Below are 20847 nucleotides of genomic sequence, written 5' to 3'. Positions count from 1 at the left end.
GCCTAGTACCTCTGTGCAACTGAAGGCTGGGAGAGAATATATTGTTCACTAGCACATTTGCCATTGGTGTCTGATAGAGATTTTTGATAAGGTTAAGGAAGGGACCGGTGAAGTTGGCTTGAGCCATAGTGTAGAACAGATGACCCCACTCCACTCGGTCGAAGGCCTTTTCCGCGTCCAAGGACAGCAGAAAGGCCTCCGGTCTGTCTTCCCTGTGGCCACGGGCACCGGCCCAGAAGTGTTGGACAATCTGTAAGACCCTTCGCACATTAACCGTCAATGAGCGCGCATGCATGAAGCCAGTCTGGTCTTCATGAATGATACTGGGCAAAATAAATTTCCGCCTCTCGGCAAATAATTTGGTAAGGATCTTATAGTCCGTATTCAGTAAATAAATCAGCCTATAAGACTCAGGTAGCAAACCATCCTTACCCGTTTTATGTATCAATGTGATAGAGGCCGACAGGAATTCCAGGGAAGGGGTCCTCTCTCCTTCGGAGTAGGCTGTGAACAGATCCACAAGGGAGGGGGCCACTTGTGGCTTGAGTAGGCGATAGAATTCAATCGGCAGGCCATCTGGACCAGGCGCCTTACCCATTGACATGCTCATGATGGTTCTTTCTACCTCCTCTCTTGTTATAGGGGCATTCAGCGTGGCCAACTGCTCCTCTGAGAGTTTTGGGAGAGTGATAGTCTCCCAAAAGCGATCCCTCGCCTCATTCCCTGTAGGGAGTTCGCTCGCGTAAAGAGAGGAGTAGTAGGAGGCAAAAGCCTCTGCAATAGCCCCCGGATCCCTCAGGACCTTGTCCCCGACCTTAATCGCCGCAATATGCTTGGAGGAGGTGTTTAGTTTCACCAGAGTGGCCAAAAGTTTTCCCGATTTGTCCCCAAACTGGTAATATTTACCCCGGGTCCGTATGAGTGCTTGGGAGGCCTGGTGCGCGAGGAGTGAGTCATATTCCAGTTTGATGCTGGTGTAAGCGCGGTAAGTGTTGTGGGAGGGGGTAGTGCAATATGCACGACAGGCCTCTGCCAACCTATCTCTCAATCCCGTGACCTTCTCTGTGCATTGCCTTTTTCTGCGGGCCATAAAAGCAATGATGTTGCCTGAAAGAACGGCTTTAGCCGTGCCCAGAAGAGTTCTGGTGTATTTAGGTGTTGGGCATTGTTTGTCCTATAGTCATCCCAACAGTGGACTAGGTAGGACTGAAATTCTTGGGACGTCACCAGATATTTTGGGAAGCGTAGGGTACGTCTGTTGGGCATCTTGGGTGCAGTGTCAAGGAAAAGTGCTATAGGAGCATGATCAGAGACAATGACTTCACCTATCTTTGTATCTATGACCTGAGGGATCACCGAGTTTTAAATCATAAAGAGATCAATGCGTGACATGGAGGGTGTTGCCCTGGAGATGCATGTATAGTCTCTGCCATTGGGGTTGAGTTGTCGCCAGACATCAGAGACGTCTAGGGCACCTCTCAAACCCTCAAAGATTTCTCTCTCAAATTTATCTGAAGCTTTGGGTAGACTCCTCGCTGCGCATCTGTTAGGGTCTCTAAGTCTATCGCAGTGGGGGTTGGGAGCTAGATTGAAATCTCCACCTAAAATGATGTGGGTACCCATATAGGGCGTGAGTAGGGTCGTGATGGAATCCCAGAACTTTCTGTCTCTTTGGTTCGGGGCATAGATGTTACATAGGGTGTAGATGCTAATCTGCACTACCAGGTATCTACCTTCAGGGTCTTTAAGCACATTCACAATCTCATATTCCAATTGTTTACTGAACAGTATAGCTAATCCTCTACTAGCTGATTTATATGAGACAAACTCAACTCTTCCCACCCAGCCAGTCTGTAATTTGCTATGCTCTAAGTCTGAGAGGTGAGTCTCATGTAAGAATGCAATCTCAGCCCTTTTTTTCCTAAGGTGGGTTAAGATCGACTTCCTCTTAATAGGGGAGTGGATACCCCCTATATTCCAGGAATATAAATTAAATCTTATCTAGTGGGTATGATGGGAGTGTTAAGGGCATTTTCATGTCTAAGGGCGGTGAGGTATATGTGGTATCGCAGACGGACATAGGTGGGGCGGGGCGGAAGGAGAAAAGGAAGAGGACTGTGAGGACGAGAGAGAGATGAGAAAGGAGACAGAGAAGAAGAAAAGAAAAAAAAAAAAAAAAGGAAATTTTGTTTCAAACCTTTGCGGCATGTGTAGAGGCTCCCGGTTCAGCCTTTCACCATGCCGAGACCCAGCCAGGCCCCATTGAACAGACATTGCAAACAGCGGTGCTGTAAGGAAATTCAAATTTGTCATCAGAACCCAATCTAATACAGCATTTATAATAAGATCAGTAAAACTTGACATGTTATGACAGTTATTCTTTTCATCAAGTGCACCAAAAATAGGAGGCAGTCCTAGAGAAGCTGCCTCAAACAATAACTCGTAACATTTGTAATAAAACCTTGTGAGATCACAACCGGCACAGCCCCTCAGGGCTGCCCCGGACGTGGACCCTGTGTCTGGGGGTGGGCCGAGCATCCGGCTCTTCCCCAAGGGGGGTCCCAGTAGTAACATGAATAATTGGGGCAAATTCAGAATCCAAGCCCAATCAACCATTATGGCAAATTAAGTCAGGTAAAATTAGCCTTAACTAAACATTTATTAGCTTTATCTAAATTTCCCAGACATCCCTCCTCCCCTCTCAGGTGTCTCTGAGGGCTGTGTGTGGGGCTGCGCGCTAAGGGTTCATAGTTGTCTAAGAATTCCTGGGCAGCGGCTGGGGTCTCGAAGAATCTGGAACCCCTGGGGGTGACCAGTTTGAGCCTAGCGGGGTACAAAAGGTAGGCCTGTTTACCCTCCCTATGAAGCTGTGAGCAAAGGGGTGAGAATTCTCTGCGGCGTTTCATTAGGTCCGCAGAGAAGTCTTGGAACAGTAGTAGCCTTGAGTTTTCAAACATCAGCTCGTCCACTTTTCTGTAGGCTCTTAAGATGGCAGTTTTGGTTTGAAAATGCAAGAATTTTATCATTATGGGGCGAGGTTGCTCCAGATTCTGACTAGGTCTATCCGGTCCTACTCTGTGCTCCCTTTCCACCCCTCCAATAAGGTCTTTAATAGATACATTCAGCAGTGATGGCAAAGTGTTTTCTATAAAATGAATCAGTTCCTGTTGTTTAACGGATTCTGGGAGGCCAAGGAGACGCACGTTATTGCGCCTCGATCTATTTTCTAGATCATTTATTTTCATCTGGAGGGAAGTGTTTTGTTTCTCTAAGTGTGCTACTTTACTCTATGTATTGATATTAGAGTCTTCCAGATCAGATATTCTACCCTCCGCCTCCCCCATCCTGGTTGAGAACTGCTTGAGTTCACCTGCAAGGGTGTCTACACCCCTTTGTAGGTTGTCAATTTTAGGCATGAAAAGTAGGGTGATTTGTTTTACAATAGGGTGGGTTTCCACCTGCTCCCCCTCCAGTGGGGCTTCAGAACTATGACCCTGTGTGGTTTGATCACTAGCAACTCTATGGCGTCTGTCATTGGCTTTACTACGACTCGCCATTGGGGTGTTGGTTAGATATTTATCCATATACCTATAAACTGTCAAGGGGAGAAGTAAGGTATTAAAAAGCAGGCGTTACGTTGCTGTTACAAAATATAATGGCGGATGCCACTTATAGAGATACCAAGACAAGATAAGGCAATTATCGAACAGAATACATTAACCATCAATGAGCAAAATAGTACGCAACAGAGAGAATATTATCAAAACCTGTCAGCAGAAGGGATATGCACTTCTTGCGCCTTCACCCCAGTCTGCAATCTCCTGCGTGATCTAGAGAGTAAAACCAAGCTGTTTTATAGGGGAAAGAAGCGTGATTAGAGGCAAAAACTGACAGTAGTGATATACAATGCAATACAGTGTAGCCTTATGGTAGAGAGAAAATTGTCCTCCCGATAGGGGTCTGCACAGTCTCTGTCCCTCAGATCACTAGGTGCCCAGGCACGGTGTGATTCAGTTCTCCTCTCCAGAGGCTCTGTAAAGCAAAGTGACCGCTTCTTTCTCTCCGCAATGCAGAGGCAATCAGGAGGCGAGCAGTCGCCAGAGAAAGTTATCTTATTTCACCAGGTCTTGCTGTAGGGTATTATGTTAAGTTCTGGTGCAAGTTCAGCAAGAATGTCTGGTTAGTTTCTACCCCACAAAAGGCTAGGCAGCTTCAGAAGTAGTTATCTCAGTAAGTGACAAAGAGAGTCCCGGTCCAGGTGCCCAGGGCCCGTGGGGGGAGTGTGTTGAAGCCTGCAATTTCGCGCAAATAGGGGTCAAGTTGTTAGCATATAGTCTGTTGGGGTTAGCTGAGATCCTAATACCCAGGTATGTAATATCCTGGTTGGCTACTGAGAAGGGGTACCTCGCCTCCGAGCCCCCCCGCGCGGTTCAACCAGAGAATCTCCGATTTTTGCACATTGACTTTATAGCCGGAGAACAGGCCAAATTCAGTAAGAGTCTGCAGGATATTAGGCAGATGCGTTTGGGGGTCCTGCACGAAGAGGAGCATGTCATCCGCGTACAGAGCCAAGTGCTCCGGGACACCCGCGACATCGATACCTGGAAAGGCCTGACGAAGCTTGATGGCTAATGGCTCCAAAGCTAGATTGAAAAGGAGGGGTGACAGAGGGCACCCCTGCCTAGTACCTCTGTGCAACTGAAGGCTGGGAGAGAATATATTGTTCACTAGCACATTTGCCATTGGTGTCTGATAGAGATTTTTGATAAGGTTAAGGAAGGGACCGGTGAAGTTGGCTTGAGCCATAGTGTAGAACAGATGACCCCACTCCACTCGGTCGAAGGCCTTTTCCGCGTCCAAGGACAGCAGAAAGGCCTCCGGTCTGTCTTCCCTGTGGCCACGGGCACCGGCCCAGAAGTGTTGGACAATCTGTAAGACCCTTCGCACATTAACCGTCAATGAGCGCGCATGCATGAAGCCAGTCTGGTCTTCATGAATGATACTGGGCAAAATAAATTTCCGCCTCTCGGCAAATAATTTGGTAAGGATCTTATAGTCCGAATTCAGTAAATAAATCGGCCTATAAGACTCAGGTAGCAAACCATCCTTACCCGTTTTATGTATCAATGTGATAGAGGCCGACAGGAATTCCAGGGAAGGGGTCCTCTCTCCTTCGGAGTAGGCTGTGAACAGATCCACAAGGGAGGGGGCCACTTGCGGCTTGAGTAGGCGATAGAATTCAATCGGCAGGCCATCTGGACCAGGCGCCTTACGCATTGACATGCTCATGATGGTTCTTTCTACCTCCTCTCTTGTTATAGGGGCATTCAGCGTGGCCAACTGCTCCTCTGAGAGTTTTGGGAGAGTGATAGTCTCCCAAAAGCGATCCCTCGCCTCATTCCCTGTAGGGAGTTCGCTCGCGTAAAGAGAGGAGTAGTAGGAGGCAAAAGCCTCTGCAATAGCCCCCGGATCCCTCAGGACCTTGTCCCCGACCTTAATCGCCGCAATATGCTTGGAGGAGGTGTTTAGTTTCACCAGAGTGGCCAAAAGTTTTCCCGATTTGTCCCCAAACCGGTAATATTTACCCCGGGTCCGTATGAGTGCTTGGGAGGCCTGGTGCGCGAGGAGTGAGTCATATTCCAGTTTGATGCTGGTGTAAGCGCGGTAAGTGTTGTGGGAGGGGGTAGTGCAATATGCACGATAGGCCTCTGCCAACCTATCTCTCAATCCCGTGACCTTCTCTGTGCATTGCCTTTTTCTGCGGGCCATAAAAGCAATGATGTTGCCTGAAAGAACGGCTTTAGCCGTGCCCAGAAGAGTTCTGGTGTATTTAGGTGTTGGGCATTGTTTGTCCTATAGTCATCCCAACAGTGGACTAGGTAGGACTGAAATTCTTGGGACGTCACCAGATATTTTGGGAAGCGTAGGGTACGTCTGTTGGGCATCTTGGGTGCAGTGTCAAGGAAAAGTGCTATAGGAGCATGATCAGAGACAATGACTTCACCTATCTTTGTATCTATGACCTGAGGGATCACCGAGTTTTAAATCATAAAGAGATCAATGCGTGACATGGAGGGTGTTGCCCTGGAGATGCATGTATAGTCTCTGCCATCGGGGTTGAGTTGTCGCCAGACATCAGAGACGTCTAGGGCACCTCTCAAACCCTCAAAGATTTCTCTCTCAAATTTATCTGAAGCTTTGGGTAGACTCCTCGCTGCGCATCTGTTAGGGTCTCTAAGTCTATCGCAGTGGGGGTTGGGAGCTAGATTGAAATCTCCACCTAAAATGATGTGGGTACCCATATAGGGCGTGAGTAGGGTCGTGATGGAATCCCAGAACTTTCTGTCTCTTTGGTTCGGGGCATAGATGTTACATAGGGTGTAGATGCTAATCTGCACTACCAGGTATCTACCTTCAGGGTCTTTAAGCACATTCACAATCTCATATTCCAATTGTTTACTGAACAGTATAGCTAATCCTCTACTAGCTGATTTATATGAGACAAACTCAACTCTTCCCACCCAGCCAGTCTGTAATTTGCTATGCTCTAAGTCTGAGAGGTGAGTCTCCTGTAAGAATGCAATCTCAGCCCTTTTTTTCCTAAGGTGGGTTAAGATCGACTTCCTCTTAATAGGGGAGTGGATACCCCCTATATTCCAGGAATATAAATTAAATCTTATCTAGTGGGTATGATGGGAGTGTTAAGGGCATTTTCATGTCTAAGGGCGGTGAGGTATATGTGGTATCGCAGACGGACATAGGTGGGGCGGGGCGGAAGGAGAAAAGGAAGAGGACTGTGAGGACGAGAGAGAGATGAGAAAGGAGACAGAGAAGAAGAAAAGAAAAAAAAAAAAAAAAAGGAAATTTTGTTTCAAACCTTTGCGGCGTGTGTAGAGGCTCCCGGTTCAGCCTTTCACCATGCCGAGACCCAGCCAGGCCCCATTGAACAGACATTGCAAACAGCGGTGCTGTAAGGAAATTCAAATTTGTCATCAGAACCCAATCTAATACAGCATTTATAATAAGATCAGTAAAACTTGACATGTTATGACAGTTATTCTTTTCATCAAGTGCACCAAAAATAGGAGGCAGTCCTAGAGAAGCTGCCTCAAACAATAACTCGTAACATTTGTAATAAAACCTTGTGAGATCACAACCGGCACAGCCCCTCAGGGCTGCCCCGGACGTGGACCCTGTGTCTGGGGGTGGGCCGAGCATCCGGCTCTTCCCCAAGGGGGGTCCCAGTAGTAACATGAATAATTGGGGCAAATTCAGAATCCAAGCCCAATCAACCATTATGGCAAATTAAGTCAGGTAAAATTAGCCTTAACTAAACATTTATTAGCTTTATCTAAATTTCCCAGACATCCCTCCTCCCCTCTCAGGTGTCTCTGAGGGCTGTGTGTGGGGCTGCGCGCTAAGGGTTCATAGTTGTCTAAGAATTCCTGGGCAGCGGCTGGGGTCTCGAAGAATCTGGAACCCCTGGGGGTGACCAGTTTGAGCCTAGCGGGGTACAAAAGGTAGGCCTGTTTACCCTCCCTATGAAGCTGTGAGCAAAGGGGTGAGAATTCTCTGCGGCGTTTCATTAGGTCCGCAGAGAAGTCTTGGAACAGTAGTAGCCTTGAGTTTTCAAACATCAGCTCGTCCACTTTTCTGTAGGCTCTTAAGATGGCAGTTTTGGTTTGAAAATGCAAGAATTTTATCATTATGGGACGAGGTTGCTCCAGATTCTGACTAGGTCTATCCGGTCCTACTCTGTGCTCCCTTTCCACCCCTCCAATAAGGTCTTTAATAGATACATTCAGCAGTGATGGCAAAGTGTTTTCTATAAAATGAATCAGTTCCTGTTGTTTAACGGATTCTGGGAGGCCAAGGAGACGCACGTTATTGCGCCTCAATCTATTTTCTAGATCATTTATTTTCATCTGGAGGGAAGTGTTTTGTTTCTCTAAGTGTGCTACTTTACTCGATGTATTGATATTAGAGTCTTCCAGATCAGATATTCTACCCTCCGCCTCCCCCATCCTGGTTGAGAACTGCTTGAGTTCACCTGCAAGGGTGTCTACACCCCTTTGTAGGTTGTCAATTTTAGGCATGAAAAGTAGGGTGATTTGTTTTACAATAGGGTGGGTTTCCACCTGCTCCCCCTCCAGTGGGGCTTCAGAACTATGACCCTGTGTGGTTTGATCACTAGCAACTCTATGGCGTCTGTCATTGGCTTTACTACGACTCGCCATTGGGGTGTTGGTTAGATATTTATCCATATACCTATAAACTGTCAAGGGGAGAAGTAAGGTATTAAAAAGCAGGCGTTACGTTGCTGTTACAAAATATAATGGCGGATGCCACTTATAGAGATACCAAGACAAGATAAGGCAATTATCGAACAGAATACATTAACCATCAATGAGCAAAATAGTACGCAACAGAGAGAATATTATCAAAACCTGTCAGCAGAAGGGATATGCACTTCTTGCGCCTTCACCCCAGTCTGCAATCTCCTGCGTGATCTAGAGAGTAAAACCAAGCTGTTTTATAGGGGAAAGAAGCGTGATTAGAGGCAAAAACTGACAGTAGTGATATACAATGCAATACAGTGTAGCCTTATGGTAGAGAGAAAATTGTCCTCCCGATAGGGGTCTGTACAGTCTCTGTCCCTCAGATCACTAGGTGCCCAGGCACGGTGTGATTCAGTTCCCCTCTCCAGAGGCTCTGTAAAGCAAAGTGACCGCTTCTTTCTCTCCGCAATGCAGAGGCAATCAGGAGGCGAGCAGTCGCCAGAGAAAGTTATCTTATTTCACCAGGTCTTGCTGTAGGGTATTATGTTAAGTTCTGGTGCAAGTTCAGCAAGAATGTCTGGTTAGTTTCTACCCCACAAAAGGCTAGGCAGCTTCAGAAGTAGTTATCTCAGTAAGTGACAAAGAAAGTCCCGGTCCAGGTGCCCAGGGCCCGTGGGGGGAGTGTGTTGATACCGGGCAGACCCAGCAAGCGTCTCTGTGTTGTGTTTAAAGCACAGCTAGGAGCGGTGGCCGCTTATATATATATATGGGCAGGGGAGGCTCATATGAGGGTGCAGGTGTAAAGTTCTTACCCGATGTCTGTGAGAATGGCGCACCTCCCCGATGTGTCTGTGCGTTTCAGCGCCGAATGGAGGGAGCCTACTACGGCCCTCTCCGGTGTTAAAAGGCCTTCCCAGGCAAGAGGATTGATTCAATGACTCTCCGGTCGTTCACTGCCAGACAGCGGCAATGACCATGTGCCCAGGCGCCAATCCAATGAAGCAGAGGTCCAGAGTCTGGGGTATCAGGCATCGGGTATTGTAGTGGCCTTTCCCTGCAATATTCGGCCTCACCTTCCACTCCTCACTACGCCGGCTCCAGGTAGTTTCAAGCGACGTGGGCCCAAGATGTCGTCCGCCGCACCTGCCTCGCAGCCCCACACAGCAGGCCCGTGCGGGAAGAAACCGCAGGGAGCAGAGAGTCCGGGCCGGATTGACCCCCACAAGTACAACGGCAAGTCTGCGTCCAAGGGTTGTGTCTTTTCACTCCAGGGTGTTAAGATAGGGGTCTTCGGTGGGGGAGCTAGGATAACTCCTGTGAAAAAGTGCAGAAGGGGATTTCCGTCAAGTAACCCCTCCGCTCCGGGCAGCGAGACCTGCCTAGGATTTTTTCGTGGGGCTCCAGGGAGGCAGCTGGATATATGAGAGGCAAAATTAGCCGTAGATGAGCTACAAGAGGCAGTTTATTAGGCAATTTAGAGCAAGTTGGTACGGAGCTCTGCTGCCTATCCCGGAGCCCGCCCACCGGAAGTCCTCAGGTTGCCATATTTATTGAATATTCTCCTCCCCCTATAATATTTTAAATTTAATTATTTGTGATATCTTTGGCACAAATATAAAGGCGTCTAAATTAATGCAGATTTATCTTTTGCAAAAATAAAATGAACTGTAAGGCAAAGTTAAAAAGAAGTTTGTAAATACATTTTGGATTGTTTCAATTTTAAAAAGTGAATAATATGTGCATCAAGAATATAATTTTTTGTTGTAAAAAAAAACTAATTCTAGAGATGCATGATTGATACAGTTATATTAATCTAAAACTTATTACTTTCCTTTTGAAATTAATATTTTTTTTTATTATTTTTTTTTTTCAATCAAGCTTTATTAGACAAATCAAATAAAAATATAATACAAGGTCACTTGAGTATACAAAATTATACAAAGCATGGTAGCCTGAGAGCGCACGGCGCCACCAGGATGGTAAAAGAGTGGTTACCGTTTAGCGAAGAGAGGAAAGAAGAGTTGGAAGAAAGGGGAGAAGGGGAAAGAGAAGAGAAGGAGAGAAAAAAAAGGGGGGTGGTGGTGGGTAGGCCATAAGCCTCGGGGAGTGTTTTCATATAGCAGAATTGTAATTTGTAGACCTCACGCAGGGGCAGAGTTCCAGAGGGCCATCATCAGTCCAAAATTAGCTAATTGGTTGCACTTAAAATAGTGTAATTTCTCCAGGTTTAATAGCTCTTCCACAGAGGAATGCCATTCTGCAAGCGTGGGTACTTCTTTAGATTTCCAGATCTTGGGGATAAGTCGCTTAGCTCCAGTGAGCATTAGCAAAAGAAGAGCCCGCCCATGGTTAGTTTTAATGTTAGGAAGATGTAGGAACAATAGGGTTTCAGGCGTGTTTGGGATGACTATGTTCAGTTTAGCTGACATTACACCCAGGACTGTCACCAAAATATTGGTCAGTCTGGGGCAAGACCACCATATATGTGTGAGTGTACCCAGCTCTCCGCACCCCCTCCAGCAAGCCGCATTGGCAGCCGGAAATAACTGATGGAGTCTGGCAGGTGTGTAATACCACCTTGTCACTAGCTTTAGCTGTATTTCCTGTACCCTAGCTGACACCGAGGATTGTTTAATCAGATCAAAAGATTTGAGCAAGTCATCCTGTTGTTAAGTTCCCTATGCCAAACCTTAGTATATGAGGGTAACTGTACAGGGAGTGCAGAATTATTAGGCAAATGAGTATTTTGACCACATCATCCTCTTTATGCATGTTGTCTTACTCCAAGCTGTATAGGCTCGAAAGCCTACTACCAATTAAGCATATTAGGTGATGTGCATCTCTGTAATGAGAAGGGGTGTGGTCTAATGACATCAACACCCTATATCAGGTGTGCATAATTATTAGGCAACTTCCTTTCCTTTGGCAAAATGGGTCAAAAGAAGGACTTGACAGGCTCAGAAAAGTAAAAAATAGTGAGATATCTTGCAGAGGGATGCAGCACTTTTAAAATTGCAAAGCTTCTGAAGCGTGATCATCGAACAATCAAGCGTTTCATTCAAAATAGTCAACAGGGTCGCAAGAAGCGTGTGGAAAAACCAAGGCGCAAAATAACTGCCCATGAACTGAGAAAAGTCAAGCGTGCAGCTGCCAAGATGCCACTTGCCACCAGTTTGGCCATATTTCAGAGCTGCAACATCACTGGAGTGCCCAAAAGCACAAGGTGTGCAATACTCAGAGACATGGCCAAGGTAAGAAAGGATGAAAGACGACCACCACTGAACAAGACACACAAGCTGAAACGTCAAGACTGGGCCAAGAAATATCTCAAGACTGATTTTTCTAAGGTTTTATGGACTGATGAAATGAGAGTGAGTCTTGATGGGCCAGATGGATGGGCCGTGGCTGGATTGGTAAAGGGTAGAGAGCTCCAGTCCGACTCAGACGCCAGCAAGGTGGAGGTGGAGTACTGGTTTGGGCTGGTATCATCAAAGATGAGCTTGTGGGGCCTTTTCGGGTTGAGGATGGAGTCAAGCTCAACTCCCAGTCCTACTGCCAGTTTCTGGAAGACACCTTCTTCAAGCAGTGGTACAGGAAGAAATCTGCATCCTTCAAGAAAAACATGATTTTCATGCAGGACAATGCTCCATCACACGCGTCCAAGTACTCCACAGCGTGGCTGGCAAGAAAGGGTATAAAAGAAGAAAATCTAATGACATGGCCTCCTTGTTCACCTGATCTGAACCCCATTGAGAACCTGTGGTCCATCATCAAATGTGAGATTTACAAGGAGGGAAAACAGTACACCTCTCTGAACAGTGTCTGGGAGGCTGTGGTTGCTGCTGCACGCAATGTTGATGGTGAACAGATCAAAACACTGACAGAATCCATGGATGGCAGGCTTTTGAGTGTCCTTGCAAAGAAAGGTGGCTATATTGGTCACTGATTTGTTTTTGTTTTTTGAATGTCAGAAATGTATATTTGTGAATGTTGAGATGTTATATTGGTTTCACTGGTAAAAATAAATAATTGAAATGGGTATATATTTGTTTTTTGTTAAGTTGCCTAATAATTATGCACAGTAATAGTCACCTGCACACACAGATATCCCCCTAAAATAGCTAAAACTAAAAACAAACTAAAAACTACTTCCAAAACTATTCAGCTTTGATATTAATGAGTTTTTTGGGTTCATTGAGAACATGGTTGTTGTTCAATAATAAAATTAATCCTCAAAAATACAACTTGCCTAATAATTCTGCACTCCCTGTATGTCTGGTGGAATAAGGAGGAGTTTGTATATTTTGGAAATCAATTTCTTAGGTGGAATGGGTCCAGTACACAGGGCTTCAAATGGTGTTAAGTCTCTAAGAAATTTGCTCTTTTGTTTATGAGACGTCAGGAAGTGCGAGAGTTGGTGGTATCGTAACCAAGAGGAAAAAATGGGCCCTAGTTGTTCCTGTAATTTTTGCTGAGACCTGAGCTTACCTTCCTCCTGGGCAAAATGTAAAATTCCTGTTCTTAAACTGTAAGGTGAACACATACGCTTGCTAAGGTCATAGTATGGTGTTTCAGGGTTTTCTATGATGGGGAGCATTGGTGAAAAGGTGGAGGAAATATGTGTGCTTGTGGCTATTAGTCTGTCCCATGTAAGAAGAGTCTCAAGTGTTAAGTGATACTTTTGGATCAATTTGGGGTGTTTTGACGCCGGGATCCACGCCAGCGTACCGACGTTGCTTAGTTGGAGAATCTGTCCATCAATTCTAACCCATTGCTTTTGTGTGGTGTTATGAGCCCATTTAACTAGTCTCTGTAACAGGATGGCCCTTCTATACAAAACTAAGTCAGGAAAGCCCAAGCCTCCCCTGTCACGAGGGAGGTACAGCATCCTCCTTGGTATTCGTGGTCTAGTCCCTGTCCAGATAAATTGCTCTATGGTTCTCTGTAATTGGGGTAAAATATCTGTCGGTAAAGGAGTTGGGACTGTCTGCATTACATATAGTATGTGGGGTAAAATATTCATCTTGATTAAGCCTATCTTCCCTAACCAAGACAAAGATTTATTCTTCCACGAGGACAAATCATTAATAATCTCCTTCCGCAGGGTTAAGTAGTTATTTTTAAAAATATCTGAGGGTTCAGCTGATAAGAATATACCTAAATATTTCAGTTTGGATGCAGCTATGGGTACTTTATATTCTGTTCCTAGGAGCTGAGTGTGTGCCGCAGGTGCATTTATATTAAGGAGCTCTGATTTTGATAAATTTAAATGAAAATTAGACAAAGCTCCGTACTCTTCTAGTTCCTTCAAGAGCTCAGGTATTGAGGTGTCAATACTCGTAAGAGTGTAGAGAATATCATCGGCGTATAAAGCCTGCTTATGTTCCTCATTTCCAATTTGCACTCCCTTTATGTTTGGGTTGTTTCTGACCTTCTGAGCTAGTGCCTCGATTGAGAGGACAAAGAGTAGGGGGGATAAGGGACACTAAAAGATATATAAGAAGCGCTCACAAGGGCTAAAGACAATTTAAATTTATTAATTACAAATTTAACTTTGATTAAAATAAAATAAAACTTCAGAGTGCGCACTCTTACAAGACAATTTAAACTAAACCTTACAACAATTCTTTAATTAATTCAAAAAACTTTATCTTAAGCCAACTTTTCTTTTCTTATGTGCAAAAGGTGCTGTTAGCAGATATTAGTGTTAAAACAAACTATCCCAAGTCTCTTGTTTATTTCTAAGCAAGATTTATATAACAAAGGTGGGGAGATCGATTTAGCTCCTTAAGTTCAATTAGATTCAAATCCAATAGCCAATCAGGTCTCTCTGTTTACGTTATTTGGTATTTTCAAATCTTAACCGTTTTACCGGTGATTGTATCCAGGCTATTTTAAAACCAAAGTTCTTTATTCTCTTTAAGATACTTGTTACTTTTAATGTTGCAGTTCTTTGTGTAAAAAAGTATCTATTTTGGCTTCACACAGTTATTTTTAGCGGTGTAACAGATACGGCTTACCGTGATTTTTCTACCGCTGATCTTCACTTGTAAGAACAAGAAGAAATCCCCGCCCTCCGATGACAACGGACAGTCAGCCTCTATTGCCTCCAGGCTAAAGGGAATCCTCTCATTTGCTTATAGATGCGGGTTCTTGATTTTCACACCCAATATTTACTTGCTTTTGTGGAAGCTGTCAGATCCTTGGAAATCAATCCTTTATGTCCAAATCAGACTTCTAAGGCTGTGTGTCTGATTCTGTGTATCCTTTGTGTCCTATCATCAACGCGTTTCCGCTCACAATGAGCCTTTTTCAAGATGATATCCTCAGGTGTAATCCACCTTCTTATAGCCTTCTTAATTATCTGCTTGACCGTTACTTAAAGGGATTTTTTGTATCCTCTTACTTAAACTAATATATGAAAATGTCTACAATCAAATGTATAAAAATTATATAAGATTGTCCTTCTTATATTAAAATTTTTTTTCATTTTGTTAATGGATATATATATATATATAAACACACAATTGATTTATAAAATGAAATGAATAATAAACACTTTTCAAAGATTTGGTTTTTCTAATTATTTCTCAACCTCATAGAGAAGATATTGTGAACGACTAACAAATGACTCTTAAACTAACACTTCAAATTTTTAGTATTATACCACTTCTTACATTTGTAGTAAAATCTATATCATTATGGATATTTTTTTAAAAAAAATTTCTATTACAATTCTATAAAAATATTATTAAAAGGAGATTGATTTAATAGATAGTTTCAAAAGATAAAATTAGGGTACCTATCCTAACTTTTAAAAAATATAAATCTATAATTTAACTATAATATGATTCATAATAATATAAAAAAGTTAAAAATCAAAAATATATTTATTAAAACTTATTAAAACTTATTAAAAATGTTTTAAAGAACTATTTAAAAAATAATTTATTCATTATCTTCTATGTATAAAGGGATTTAAATCTAGTTCTGCATTTAATCCTAGGGGGTGGAGAGTTTTAAAATTATATATAAGCTCTGCTTCATAATATAAAAGATCTTCCTCATTATTTCCTCCCCTCCAATTTTTCTTTATACTTTTTATACCCCAGAATGTAAAACCTGATGTGCTTTGGTTATGTTTTTCTTTAAAATGCTTTGATAAAAGATGTCCTTCAAACCCATTCTTTATGTTATTAAGGTGTTCCCCTATCCTATCTCTTAAAGGCCTGCTCGTTTGACCTAAGTACGGTTTTAAACATGAGCATTGGATTAGATAGATTATATTTTTATCTCTACATCTAATCATATCTCTAATTTTATATTCTTTATTAGTTACAGTGGATTTTACTTGTTTTGTTTTAAAACTATGTTTGCAGGCAGTACATAAATGGCATGGGTAAAAACCTGATAAGCTTTTATTATATAGATCTACTTGTTTTTTCCCACTTTTTTGTTTAAATTCACTAGGGCATAGTATATTTTTAAAATTTTTTGCTTTCTTAAAAATCATTTGGGGTTTTTCAATTAATTCTTTCCCAATAAGGGGGTCCATTTTTAAAATATTCCAATGTTTATTTAAAATTTTATTTAATGTATTATGTTGATTATTGTAAGTGGTTATAAATGGTACTGAAATTTTTGATCCTTCTTTTTGTGGCAAAACTTTTTTCTTCTTAGTTAAAATTTCATTTTGGGATATTTGACCAATATCTTCTTTCACCTTATTTATATCTTCTCTCTTATAACCTCTGTCCAGAAATTTTTCTTCAAGTATATTTGCTTGCTCTATATAGTCTTCATTTTTCGTACAGTTTTTCTTTAATCTTAAAAATTGCCCTTTTGGAATATTTCTCTTCCAATTCATGTGATGGCAACTATCTGCATGTATATAGTTATTAGTATTAACTTTTTTTAAAAAGTTTTTTGTGACAATTTCTTGATTTTGAATATTTATTTCAATATCTAAAAAAGACAGATTAGTGCAACTAATTTCATGGGTGAACTTAAGTCCATATCTGTTATTGTTGATATCTTCCAAAAAAAGGTGTAATAATTCCACTTCTCCTCGCCATATAATTATCATATCATCTATATATCTGCGATATAGCACAAGGTTTGCCTCCCAGTTATGTGTCAGAATAAATTTTTCTTCAAACAATCCCATATATAAATTGGCATAACTGGGGGCAAACCCTGTGCCCATCGCAGTCCCTTTTTGCTGTAAATAAATTTTACCATTAAAAGAAAAAGAATTATTTTTTAAAATGAATTCTATACAATTAAGCAGAAAACTGATTTGTACTTGTGACATATCTTTATCGTTGTTCATATAGTATTTTACAGCTGTTAAACCTAGATCATGGTCAATGACCGTATATAATGAGCTGACATCACAACTAACTAGAATATAATTATTTTCCCATTTAATTTCCTTTAATATTTTTAAAAGTTCTGTAGAATCTTTTAAATATGCTGGTAGATCTTTCACATATCCTTGAAGAAATGTGTCTACATATAGGGACAAATTTGATGTAACAGAGTCAACGCCAGATATTATCAGACGGCCTGGGGGGTGTATTGGATTTTTATGCAATTTCGGCAAATAATAAAAGACTGGTGTTTTTGGATATTCTATAATAAGAAATTGATACTCTGTTTGTGTTATAAGATTTATCTTTTTTGCTTCTCTCATCATTTCTACAATTTTTTCTGTTTATTTTTGGGGTTATTTTTTAAAATTAAATATGTTCCTTTATCTTCCAAAATTCTTTCTGCCTCTTTAATATAGTCTTCAGTATTTAAAACTACAATCCCTCCCCCCTTATCCGCTGATTTTATGGTTAGATTTTTATTATTACTAAGTTCTTTTAAAATAATATTTTCTTGTTTTGTTAGATTTTGTCCCATATTGTCTTTAAAACGCAGGTTTACTTTCTCTAAGTCTTTTTTAACTAGACTTTCAAACAGTTCCAAGTGAGCTCCTTTTTCTTGGGATGGGAAAAATTTTGATTTGGATTTTAAATCAGTGTGTTGATATATATCTGAATTTTTATTATCAAAATAAGTCCTCTTTGACTTCTCTTGTATTGGATTTTCAATAAAATACAGTTTCAAAGTCATTTTTCTTATAAATAAGGGATAAGGGACACCCCTGACGAGTGCCATTTGAAATAGTAGATTTGTCTGATAAAATACCATTCAGTCCAACACGCGCATTGAGCGCTGAGTATAAAGCAAAAGTCATATTAATAAAGGCTTGCCCAAAATTCATTACCTTCATGACCTGACGCAGAAAAAGCCAATCGACGCGGTCGAAGGCCTTCTCTGCGTCCGTTGAAAAGAGAGCCATGGGCACTCCCTCTTGAAATTAATATTTTATACGTAAAGTGATATACATCAAAGGGCATCCACTTAAAGGAGATCATCAATTAAACATTTTTTATTGAAACAATGAAAATATGATTAAGACTTTTATTTTAATCAACAATGCATAACTAACTGTGAAGATAAGATAAAACACAATTAATTAATAACTTAAAAATTAAACTTTAAATTATTCTGAACCATCATTTGAAGGTGGGTGAGTAGGCCTTAAGTGCTGACATTACGCATTTGAACATTCTTGAAGTAATGACAGCAAGGTCATTGTTTTATGCAGAAGTTCATTTTGTTCACAAGCTAGCCTTGCATTCTCCCTTTCTCTCTCCTGCTGCCATTGAAACTTTCTATTATCAAGATCAAAACAACCAGAATCAATTTTGTCTCTTACCTTCAAATGACCACAAATCTCACTGGATATCTGACCAAGCCTATCCATACAGGAACCAGACATATGATGACCTCACACCGGTCCTTTCCAAACTCCCTAACAAGGTTGACCCTGAATTGTGAGGTTGTGCAGCTGATATGGGTGGAGATGGTTGAGGAGAAGGGACTGGTGTTATATCCGTCACTTCAACATTCTTTTCTTCCCTTTCAAGCACCATGTTTCCTATATATTCAGCTTCACTAGAAGCAACTTCAAGTGATGGCACTTCCAAATCTGCAGCATCAACAAGCTATAGTCGAAGAACCCCAACTTCATCCTCACTGACCAATATTTCTATACAAAAATTTAAAAAATAGATATTTATTTTCTCTTCAAATAGCTACTTTTACTCTATTTCTGCTTTTTAAATAGCTCATTTTTAATGTCGTACCTACATATTCTGAAGGTTTCTATACTTAAAGGGACAGTATACACCAATTTTCATATAACTGCATGTAATAGAGACTACTATAAGAAGAAAATGCCCAGATACTGATCTAAAAATCCAGTATAAAACCTTTTAAAAACCTACTTAGAAGCTCCCAGTTTAGCACTGTTGATGAGGTTAGGCTGGGTAAACATGAAGTGCAGACACTCCCCACCTCCCCCTGCATATAAAAAGACAGATAACATAAACAGGAGCCAGCAGTCGTCTGTAAACGCGTGTATAGATCTGACACTGTGGGGTTTGGTTATTGAGTCTGAAAATCATAACAATGTTAATAAAATAAATAAGCAAAACTATACATTGATACAAAAACACTCCCAGATGGGCTATATAAATGAATCATCTACAAAACATTTATGCAAAGTAAATCTAGTATACAATGTCCTTTTAAAGTGAAGGTAAAGTTAGATCGTTCTGTAAGCACTATTCAATTTAACACCTTGTAAAATATACAGTTGCTAACTTATTTTCAGTGAAACATTACCTATTTCAATAATAATTTTCTTTTACTTTTCCCTACAGTTCCGTTACAAACTCCTCCCATGAGCCATTTCCTGATTTATGAGCTTATGACGTATAGAGCAGTCCCACCCGCTCTATACATGTCTCCAAGGCTCGTGCACGGCAATAAAACCAACTGCGCATGCGCAAAATCTCTTCGCCGATCTACAATGCGCATGCAGTAATCCCAGTCTTTGTTTCAGCTTCGATATTGTTGCCATCTGTAGTAATAAGTCTGCTACGTAATGCTGTTAAAAAAAAATTGCAGTTAGCATGCGCAAAACGGGGCCGCGCTTAGCTTTCCAAGGAGAGGTAACAATGCTAACGCATGCGCGTAGGCCAGAAAGTCAATTGGCTGGTGTAAAAACGTAATCAGCAGGTGAAAAAAAATATTACGGGTTGAATTTTACGGTTGTTAAATGAGTAATAAAAATGGCGAAAACTCGGTTTAAAAATAAAATTAGAAATTTTGATGAATGAAAGTGCCATTCTTTTGTGCTGAAATGTAAAGTATTACATTGCAATACAGCAAACTTTACCTTCACTTTAAGTATAGCTTAACGAAAACCTGTGTAAACTTCAGAACAGATTACACTCACAATAGGAGGTAGAAGAGATAAGATGTTCATTTTTAATTGTTAGAGATATTGTTATTTAGTTTACAGCAATACTCACCAATAATTGGAGAGATTTTCTATATGAGAATACTGAAGAAAAACTAATACATATGTATTGCTATAATGGTTAACTATAAGAAAAAGCCAACTAGGCCATAAGAGCACACCTTGTCACTGCATATTGGTACAGTCTCTCTAATACTGTAATACATTCACCTCCCAAAATCCCCAAGCTACTGGTCTATCTGCATAAGGATCTAACTACCCTATCCACCCCAGATAGCTCTTTCTTGACCTGCATACAAACCCCACTGGCACTTTGAGCATTTACTAGGCTGACCATATTTCCTTGAAACAAAAATGGGACATTGAGATGTCAAAAACGGGACGGGGTTAATATTCTTTATTCATAGGGAAAAAAGTAAGATTTTAACAAAAGTTAACTTTTATGACATGAATTTAAACTATTGAGCCAACAATTATTCTTCAGTGACAGAAGAACTCATACAAAACATTTTAGGTAGACGTAGAGCTAGAGGGGGATTGTACCATGAATATATGTTACATGTAATGCATGGAAGAACTGAGAAAAATGTGGAAATACATAGTTACTTGATAATGATAACATCTGTACAACCAGCACTGCAGCAGCATAATAATAAGCATAATTAATGATAATGACAATAAAATTGATTGACAGGCACAGACACTGGTCTTACCTTGGCCGTGCACAATTCTTGAAGAAGTTCAAAACTTAGACAGTTGATCTACTTCCTTGTCTTGATCACTATGATTGTACTATGTTCACACTGTGACACAAACAAGAAGATGGCAAGATGAATTATCTCTCTGGTGATGGACTGGTCAGCCACTAATTCAGATGATGGCAGAGGCAGATGATCATCACATCAGATGATGACAGAATCCAGATCTAGTCCGACTCCTGTAAGTTACTAGGCACTGCAGCTGAGCTAGCTAGTAGTTCTAACTTCCCTCTCATCAGGCGTGACCAGTCTCTCTCCTCAATTTAGTTTGACAGCTCACAACTGAGTACTGACCTGCTGTGCTTTCACTTGACTCACTTGCTATCAATGACACGCCCCTAATTTTGAGCACAGGTGGCATAGACGCGGTCGGAGTGATGTGGATCATGTGGGCATGGCCACCCAACCCCAACCCTGCAGTTAAAAA

General features: G+C 41.4%; 1 protein-coding gene across 2 annotated transcripts in view; it reads right to left on the bottom strand.

Annotated features, from left to right (window-relative positions):
• The window catches only part of LOC128645890 (uncharacterized), a 60092-nt gene extending 52286 nt beyond the window's left edge, over positions 1–7806 (bottom strand). For both annotated transcript variants that reach the window (XM_053699204.1, XM_053699203.1), the window contains exon 1: positions 6878–7806. In XM_053699204.1, coding sequence (XP_053555179.1) covers positions 6878–7296 — 419 coding nt within the window. In that variant the 5' untranslated portion in view covers positions 7297–7806. The remainder of the gene's footprint in view (positions 1–6877) is intronic.
• Between the last annotated feature and the right edge of the window lie 13041 nt (positions 7807–20847).

Source organism: Bombina bombina, chromosome 1 (assembly GCF_027579735.1).
Source record: "Bombina bombina isolate aBomBom1 chromosome 1, aBomBom1.pri, whole genome shotgun sequence".
NCBI lineage: Eukaryota > Metazoa > Chordata > Amphibia > Anura > Bombinatoridae > Bombina > Bombina bombina.
The sequence above is the reverse complement of the archived record's forward strand: the minus strand, read 5'-3'. Positions and strand labels throughout refer to the sequence as shown.